The sequence below is a fragment of the Neophocaena asiaeorientalis genome, unplaced genomic scaffold (genome assembly GCF_003031525.2).
Source record: "Neophocaena asiaeorientalis asiaeorientalis breed wild unplaced genomic scaffold, Neophocaena_asiaeorientalis_V1.1 scaffold599, whole genome shotgun sequence".
Taxonomy (NCBI): domain Eukaryota; kingdom Metazoa; phylum Chordata; class Mammalia; order Artiodactyla; family Phocoenidae; genus Neophocaena; species Neophocaena asiaeorientalis.
Window position 1 is genome coordinate 192749 of NW_020173499.1, and position 9768 is coordinate 202516.

Sequence of the window (9768 nt, forward strand, 5' to 3'; positions counted from 1 at the left end):
ATATTATCACATTTTAAGGTGTTAACCAAATTGATGGATGAAGAATTTTATCCCAATTTTTTGATTTATATTTCTTTGAGGTTATATTGATAGATATTTAAAAATATAAATAGCCGTACTATAGTTGCTGATTTCTGCATTCCTTTTTGTTCCAGAAAGATATAATCCTTCTTCTAAAACTTCCAATGGGCACCAGTCTAAATCGTAAGTTTATGGCTTAGTAAGTTTAATGTTTGTCTTTTTTTGCTAAAAGTCTAACTGTAGTCTCGATGTTTAGAACAACACTTAGAAATATGTACTTAATCTTTTAAGGCAGCAGTAGGCAAACTTTTATGTAAAGGGCCAGATAGTGAAATAGTTTAGGCTTTAGGGGCCAAATGGTTTCTGTCTCAACTACTCAATTCTGCAGTTGTAGCATGAAAGCAGCCATAGACTATGGGTGTGGCTATGTTCCAATAAAACTTTCTTTACAAAATAGGTCTAGATTTCGCTTGTGGACCATAGATTGCCTACCCCTGCTCTGCGATTGCGATTACACTTTTTTCTCATCTTTCAGAAGTGTGTGTTGATAGCTTGTTTTTAATTTTAAAAAAACATGAAAAAGTATGGGATTCTTCTTAGTATGCCCTCCATTTGACCACTAAGTGTAGAATATTAAAGCAACATAGTTCATACTGTATAAGTTTTCCTGCTTTTATTTTGTAGGTAGACCCAGGAATATATTGGCTTGGCCAAAAAGTTCATTCGGGTTTTTCTATAACATCTTACGAAAAACCTGAATGAACTTTTTGGCCATCCCAATAAATCAAAATACGATAGGGTTGTATATTGGATGATAATAAATTCCAAGCTTAAAGAATGAACTAACTACTGAATTCCTGAGACCACAATTTAACCCAATGATTAAAACAAAATTCTAAAGAAACTGGCCACAGTGCTAGCTTTATACCATAACCACAGTCTGTCAGCCTCTTCAGCTAAACATAGTGGGAGCTGAGAATGAAAATATATGAATGCAAGGAGATTAGCCTCACTGCTGAAGAATTCAAATTATGTAAATTCCTATTTATCATATTTATTCATGGGCAGAAAACTGATGGGAGCTTACCATGTATGTGCATATCACTTTGGTTGCTGACAGAACAAAAGCATGAAGGACCTTGAGCGGTCTGGTAAAAGCTTTGACATATTCACATGTGTAAACAGGTTCACTGAGCTGCCATTATTAAAGCATAAGGGCTGAGAGAATTCAGAGTAAGTACATTTCTTTACAGGAAATCAGTCATAAAGATGCACTAAGCCCTTGTCCAAAAGAAAAAACTCTTTTTCTCTGTCCCACTTAATTGGTCATCCTTAGAACACTTTTCCTAATTCTGTAATCATGTGGTTACTTTGTTTCAAGGTGATCTTTTATGTGATACTCTGAATTTGGGATCAGATTTAGAAACTCAGGTTAAGCTTTGAGGGGGGAGTATAAGTAGTTGTTGGAGTGAAAGAAGATTTCCTTTCCGCTGATTGGAGACTGTCGTGAAATTTTAAGAAGAAAGGTAAATGGAGCTAGTGGTAATGAGAAATTAATAAACATTTTCTAGTTGTAGTTCTCCCTAAGCTTTGTATTAATTTTTCCTTTCTTGTAAAAAGGCAAGGAGTGTTTTGTGGTTCATTACTCAGTTTTTAATTTTGGTTTTATGGCCTTAAGGAAAATTTAAATCTGTAATTTTACTTTCAAAAACTAATTCCAGAAACTATCAACTTATAGTATTTATTTGTGTTTTTTTTTGATCAAGGAAGATTTGGAGACTGGAGTTTATTTTTAATTTATACATGGTTATTTCTCTTGTATAACCAAGGTTCTTACCCAAAATTGTTACATCTGCAAGGATCAGTCGTCTTTCATAGCAAGGCATTTATGAACTAGAACTTTGACTGTGTGTTCTGGTTTTCACAATCACCCAAGTGTACATATCTCTTCATGAAACATTGGGGACAGTGAAAGAATTGCTGATGCTTTCATTTTATCTTCCTTCCTTTTAGGAGTTATATTTCTCTAGTGGACTGTTGGGTATGCATATGGTCATTTGTTTTAATAATGGAAGAGTTTGTGTGTATGCAATTAGAGGAAAGCTAGAGATAACAGAATTGAGTATAAGAGTTTGTGGAAGGTAGCTTTTGTTTAATTAGAAAAGAAAGATGAATATTGTACTTATGGAAAAGTGAGCTTCCAAAACTGTTAAATTCCACCTTTCTTAATTTTTTACTCTAGATGTGCACCAGACCAGATAGAGTAAGACTTACTTGTTGTTTTCTTTATTTTTCAAGTAAATCTTTGGCTACCACAGTGATTATTCCTAGAATTATTGGTAGATATTTAATACTGTGGTATGCCATGATGAAGTTCCAAAAATAATAATCCTTTCTGCCTTTTCCTTTTAGTATGTTAAAAGATGACTTAAAACTAAGCAGCAGTGAAGACAGTGATGGGGAACAGGTGTGTCTACTACTATATAATTTTGCCAGTTTCATACAGTGTTTTCATTGTAGTTTATAAGAATTATAATTGAATAATACATTTATGATTCAGTTATTTAAAATAAGTTCCTTCCTGCTGTCTGACACTAGAATGTTATAGTTTTCCACTTTGTCTTTAAACCTCCATTTTTTTTCTTATTTAAAAAAACTGGCTTTTTCTTAATACTTATCATATATCAGAATATACTCATGAAGCATGAGATTGTTGACAAGAACTACTAACACAGCTTTTAATCTTATCCTGGCAGTTATTCTTTAGGTAAAAACAGTATTTTTGTAAGTGTTAAGTGACCATTGATGCATACATTAGAGAAGCCAGTTTTTCTATTAAGATTTCAGATATTGTTCACATCAAGCAGATAGAGTACTATTTATTCATTCACAGATTTCCTCTCATGTTTTAATTTTAGGATTGTGATAAGACAATGCCAAGGAGTACACCTGGAAGGTAGGCATCCTTTTATTTCTTGTTTTATTTAGAGTGGAAGGGTCAGTCTGATAACAGTGTAGTGATAGAGTAATTGAATATACTTATAAAAGTAAATATTATCGATTATAAAGTAAATATTATCGATTGTGATGGCGGTTTTACAACTCTGTAAATTGACTAAAAATCATTGGATTGTATACTTAAAATGGGTGAATTTTATGGTGTGTAATTTATACCACAGTAAAACTGTTTTTTAAAGGTAAGTACTAATGGCTGAGCCGCATTTCAGATATTTTTTAAGGAAGTATTTATTTCATTTATAATGAAGTTTTAGATTCATAGAATTATAAGAGCTTAACAAATAGTAAACATTTTAAATAAAGTTCATTGTCAGATTTGAATGCTTACCTGTTGTCCCTCTAAAAAAAAAAACTTTTCGTCATTTATATGTTTTGTCTCTTTTAGTAACTCTGAACCTTCACACCATAATAGTGAAGGGGCAGATAACTCCAGGGATGATTCTAGCAGCCACAGTGGATCTGAAAGCAGCTCTGGATCTGACTCAGAGAGTGAAAGTAGTTCCAGTGACAGTGAGGCAAATGAGCCATCCCAGAGTGCATCTCCTGAGGTGAGAGGGGGGCAAGGGGGTGCCTTCCATAGGCCCTCGGAAGGCCCCTGGTGATGGCCGGTAAAGACTAGTTTCAAATATAAAAATGAAGAAAAGAAGATTACATATTCTGACAAAAAGAAACTGAACTGTGTATCTTGGAGGAAATTTAGATACTTCAGTGTCCTTGTTATGTGAACATATTTGGTCTAGAACAGGGACTATTTGCAGTCATATTTCAGGTCACTAAAATATTGGATTTATTTACTTTGGGTTTTATTTTTGTTTCAACCTGGTAATGTTATTTAGTTATGGTGAAAAAAAAGTCTTAAATAGTATAATTTCACTATAGGTTGATAAAATGTTGTTAAAAATCTCTGTGGTACCTACATCATTTGTTTACTTTCTGGAATTAAATGTACTATATGGTCATTTGGATTCCTGACAGGGATATTCAGTAATTAAATGCTATATATAACATTAATCCTTTTGCTTTGGTTCAGTCAGAACAATGAAAAACAAATGCCTTTGTGGCATTAGGCATTATGTTTTTCCCTCTTCCTCGAGATTTTAAAGGAAGGAGAAAGTTTCAGTACTGAAAAAGCATACTTCTTTCTCTGTTTTCCAGCCTGAACCACCACCCACAAACAAATGGCAACTTGATAATTGGCTGAATAAAGTGAACCCACATAAAGTGTCACCAGCTTCTTCTGTGGACAGTAATATCCCATCATCTCAAGGCTATAAAAAGGAAGGCCGAGAACAGGGCACAGGGAATAGCTATACTGATCCAGGTGGTCCTAAAGAAACAAGTTCTGCTACTCCTGGACGAGACTCCAAAACTGTCCAAAAGGGATCAGAGAGTGGGCGTGGGAGGCAGAAGTCTCCTGCACAGAGTGACAGCACAGCACAGAGGAGAACTGTAGGCAAAAAACAACCCAAAAAGACTGAGAAGGCAGCTGCTGAAGAGCCCCGCGGAGGCCTGAAGATAGAGAGTGAAACCCCTGTAGACATGGCTACCAGCATGCCCTCCAGCAGACACAAAGCAGCTACCAAAGGCTCAAGGAAACCCAATATAAAAAAGGAGTCCAAATCTTCCCCTCGACCTTCAGCAGAGAAAAAGAAATACAAGTCAACAAGTAAATCTTCCCAGAAATCAAGGGAAATCATAGAAACAGATACCTCATCCTCAGATTCGGATGAAAGCGAGAGCCTTCCTCCTTCCTCACAAACTCCTAAGTACCCTGAGAGTAATAGGACTCCCGTTAAGCCCTCCTCAGTGGAGGAAGAAGATAGCTTTTTTCGGCAACGAATGTTCTCTCCTATGGAAGAGAAGGAACTTCTTTCACCCCTCAGTGAGCCTGATGACAGGTATCCACTTATTGTGAAGATTGACCTGAATCTCTTGACTAGAATACCAGGAAAGCCTTACAAAGAAACAGAGACACCCAAGGGGGAAAAGAAAAATGTTCCAGAAAAGCACACAAGAGAGGCTCAGAAACAAGCCTCAGAAAAAGTTTCCAACAAAGGCAAAAGGAAACATAAGGTTTGTAAAGGGTTTTTGTTGTTGTTGTTGTTGTTTGAACATCAGCATCTAAAATGCAATGGAAATCTCAGTGAGCCAAAAAATAGCTAGTTGAGTCAGCTATGAGGGAAAATAGAGATGAGCCTAAAGCCCCAATGAAGCTACAGACATAAGAGTCTCTTGAAGACCATTCTGCCTCTGCCTGTCTCCTTTAGTAAAGAATTATAGTTTCTAATCAAATAAGAAATGAGCCAGTGCTTCTGTTCATGATGTGTGCTGGCCAGTATAGAGGTGAGAGTGAAGCAGAGATTGTAAACTGGCCTTCACAACATTCTTTAAATTTTGGTTTTCAATGTCTTTAGTTGGGATTATTTACTCTTCAGGTTGTCACAGTCCCTAACACTTTTTTCTCTCTTACACCCAGACCAAGTCACACTTTTTTTTTTTTTTTTTTTTTTTTTTGGATACTTGTTTTTATTGTTTTTTGTTTTTTGTTTTTGCGGTACACGGGCCTCGCACTGTTGTGGCCTCTCCCATTGCGGAGCACAGGCTCCGGACGCGCAGGCTCAGCGGCCATGGCTCATGGACCCAGCCGCTCTGCGGCATGTGGGATCTTCCCGGACCTGGGCACGAACCTGTGTCCCCTGCATCGGCAGGCGGACTCTCAACCACTGCGCCACCAGGGAAGCCCCCTCACAGGTTTTTTATATCAATACCTATAAGTCAAATTTTGATTTTATAAAACGTATGTATATCACCAGGAAACTGGGTGATGATCCCGCATCTTGCGGGATCTTAGTTCCCTGACCAGGGATCAAACCCGGGCCCCGGCAGTAAAAGCGCCAAGTCCTAACCACTAGACCGCCAGGGAATTCCCAGTGATGATTTTTGAGATTTGCTGCTTTGGTAAAATTAAGTGTCAGGGGAAGTTCCTGAAGATAACAGCAGATAGTACTGAGAAGAGACCCAGCCAAGGATAATGAAGAATGTGGATTCCTTTTTCGCATGTTTTCACATGTCCAACTTTAATCGTTTGTGTATGGGAACAAATTCTTTTGTTATGGCAGAAAGTTTGCAATATTCATGCCCTGATATTTAAGTCAATAGGAAATCTTAACTGCATCAAGCAAGTATCTTGGGGATTATAGACAGGCCCATAGCTTTTGTTTTAGCAAAAAAGTTTTTCAAAAATCTTTAGGCTTGGCTATAAGCAAAAAGATGGACAGTAACAAGTACTGGTGAAGATATGGAGAACTGCAGTGCTGGTGGGAATGTAAAATGATGTAGCCACTTCGGAACATAGTTTAGCAATTCTTCACAAAGTAAATATGTAGTATTACCTTATGACCCAGCAATTGCACTCATAGGTGTATACCCAAGAATAGTGAAAACATGTCCATACAAAAACCTGCACTTGAAAAGTAGAAACAACTCAGTTGATGAATGGATAAATAAAATGTGGTATATCCATACCACCATATATTCAGCCATAAAAAGAAATAAAGTACTGACAAACCTTACAACGTAGATGATCCTTAAAAATATTATGCTAAGTGAAGGGAGCCAGACACAAAGGCCACACATATTGTATGATTACACTTTTTGAAATGTGTGGAATAGGCAAATCCATAAAGACAAAATGTGTAAATTAGTGATTGCCAGATCTGGGGGTGGAGGGAATGGGGAGTGACTGCCAATGGAGAACAGGGTGCTTTTTGAGATAATGAAAATATTCTAAAATTGATTGTGGTGATAGTTGTACAACTTTGTGAATATGCTAAAAGCCATTGAATTGTGTACTTTTAAAGGGAATTTTATGGTATGTGAATTATATCTGAATTATAATCTCATCCCCAGCCCTCCCCAAATCATTAGGCTGAAAAGATGCCACTAAAAGACTGTTCCAGCATTTCAGCTCTTCTTATCTAAAATAGGAGGCTCCTTCTCAGACTTAAAACCTAATTTATTGAACATCGTTCAAATGAATTCTTTCACTTCACATTTATCTTCTTTTGAAGTTCTTTCTGAAGTAAACTGTTTGAGGGTAACTAGTACTGGAAACTGAAATTTGATGAATAGAAATCAAACCTAGATGCTTTTTTTCTATTTTTCATGCAGAATGAAGATGATAACAGAGCCAATGAGAGCAAGAAACCCAAAACGGAAGACAAGAATTCGGCAGGCCACAAGCCATCCAGCAACAAAGAGTACGTTTGCAAAACATGTTACATGTGTGTCAATCTGTTATATGCTATGGGGTACTTTCTAACATGCTCTTAGACTGTTCCTTTTAGTAAGTATTTGTCATACACGTCTATACACAGTCATATACCAAATAGTGGGAGGTTTTGCTTTTAGCTAATTGGGATGAAAAGCAATTAAGATTCAGTCACATCTTCCTCTTTCCTTTTTTTAGTGGAATAGGAGGTATTTATAGGATAAGAATTAAAGTAAAGCTTTACCACTTTACCACAAACTTAGGTATAACTTGCAGGAGACTTACGAGCATTAATATCATCATTCACCATTCATCTTTTCGGTAATTTATTCAACCACTATTTATTGAATACTTGTGTGGCAGGCCAAGGTTTAGGCACTGGGTATACAACCATGATGGGGGGAAACACCAGACAAAATGTCTGCCCTCATGAAATTTACAGTTTTATTTTGTTTTGCAGAAATCATGTGTTCTAGTAATCAAATAGGGAAAAACAAATTTGTCTTGAAAGCAGGCAAAGTCAAGTGGAAAAAATCCATCACTCCTGTATGACCATGTGGAGAAATGAGGGCATTTGTTTGGTTTGGCAGGTCATCTAAACAGAGTGCTGCTAAAGAAAAAGATTTGTTGCCTTCTCCTGCTGGGCCTGTTCCTTCAAAAGATCCAAAAACAGAGCATGGCTCTCGGAAGAGGACTATTAGTCAGTCTTCTTCCTTAAAGTCAAGTAATAACAGCAACAAGGAAAATAGCAGCAGCAAAAACAGTTCCTCCACATCAAAGCAGAAGAGGACTGAAGGGAAGACTTCCAGTAGCTCTAAGGAGGTCAAGGTAAGGCATTGGGGGCTTGAGCCTTTTGAAAAAAAAATCTCCTTGCCATGTGACTTCTCCAAGGTGACACTGTGCTTTGAAAATTTCGTAAACATCTTAATTTTATAGACCTGTGCATTTTTACTCTCAAAATGTCATAATCTTGTTAATAAACTTGTGCAGTGGTCTGAGACATGAAAGGAATGAAGTCGTCTGGCCATATGCATATTAGTTAGGATAGAAACCCATAATTGGAAAAGTTGGTTATGGAAAAACAGCTGATTATGATCAAATTTGTAAATAGCTCCAGTTGTTCTGATTGGGTTCTTATCTGTGGTTTTAAATGGACTTTGGATTTTTTAGAATTAGATTTTACAAGCAAGTTATACTACTTATAAAGTGATAAAGCAACCATTTGGTTTCATGAAGAAGAAAAAATTTCTTTAGCTGAGCTACCACTGGAATTATTTCTAGAGTATGATCATAATGTAGGGGAATACTGTTAATGTTTGTGGGTATGTAATTAGATCAAAGAAGCTTTTTCAAGGCTATACTTTAGGCTCTCACCCTGAATTTGTTTACCAGGTTATTTGTATTGCTTTCTAAAGTGTTCTGATGAGGAGCAAACTACCTGATAAAATTAAGAAAATACCTAGATTTTTAAGTATATAATTTACTGAATTATTTGTGACTTAAATAAACAGAGACTTAAGAGTTGAAAAAAATTGACTGTTAAAGGCAGTTAGTTGTGCTTATTAAATGTGGTAATTAAATCTTTCAAATTTTGAGGTAATTTAAATGGTGAACATCTCAATTGAGATATACAGAAGATGTTTTCTCCTGCTGGACCCCCTTCCGTAGTAGTTTAGAGAGTTAGTCCTAGTGCCCTCGAGGAACCTGTCCTCTTGGCCTCTTTCACTGTCCCAGTTCTCTGTCTACCTCCTGACTGGCTCTTTCTCCATTTCCCATCCTGGAACTGTAGGATTTCAGGCCTGTGTGCTTCTTTCTTTAAATCTCTTCTCCCTCTCTCTGTCTCTCTCTCTCTCTCTCTCTCTCTCTGTCTCTCGCTTTAAATGCACTCATTAAGTGAGCTCACCTGCTCATTTGGCTTCTGTTAGCTCATAGGTAACACTCTCTGTGTCTCTTCCTTATTGGTTTGTCAGGTTCTTGAAAACAGGGATTTGTATCTCACTTGTTTTATGTTTTATCCAGTGTTTAACTTACTGGATAATGAGGAAACATTTGGATCAAATGTAGTTATTTGGCTCTTTGTTGTTATCAACAAAATATAAAATGTATTGGCCCTGACCCCTTTGATTTAAAGATCTTATGGCACTTAAAAAGTTGTTAAAATTGTTAATGTTAGTCTTGGCAGTTTCCAGTTTAGGCAATTATATATGGGTTTATTAAAGAAAATTCTATAATTAACTTAGAAAATATGCTCTTTCTCATATCAACTAAAGAAAAATTAGATAACGTGAAAAACCAAAATTACATATAATTTTTATTTTGTTTTTCTAGATATTTGCTGGTATCAAATTTTTGAAATATGCTGGCATAAATTTTGTTCATTATAGTCTCTTATATTTTTAATATCTATAATATTGCTACTTATGATCCTCTTTTTTTTTTTTTTTTTTTTTTTTTTTTTT

The 9768-nt window shown here is 36.2% G+C and overlaps 1 protein-coding gene across 3 annotated transcripts in view; it reads left to right on the plus strand.

The window, feature by feature from the left end:
* Nucleotides 1-9768, plus strand: part of AFF4 (ALF transcription elongation factor 4) — a 93846-nt gene that overhangs the window by 60117 nt on the left and 23961 nt on the right. For all 3 annotated transcript variants that reach the window (XM_024747618.1, XM_024747617.1, XM_024747620.1), the window contains 7 exons: nt 156-204; nt 2434-2488; nt 2940-2977; nt 3425-3587; nt 4195-5112; nt 7210-7298; nt 7900-8137. In XM_024747618.1, the coding sequence (XP_024603386.1) occupies nt 156-204; nt 2434-2488; nt 2940-2977; nt 3425-3587; nt 4195-5112; nt 7210-7298; nt 7900-8137 (1550 nt within the window). The remainder of the gene's footprint in view (nt 1-155; nt 205-2433; nt 2489-2939; nt 2978-3424; nt 3588-4194; nt 5113-7209; nt 7299-7899; nt 8138-9768) is intronic.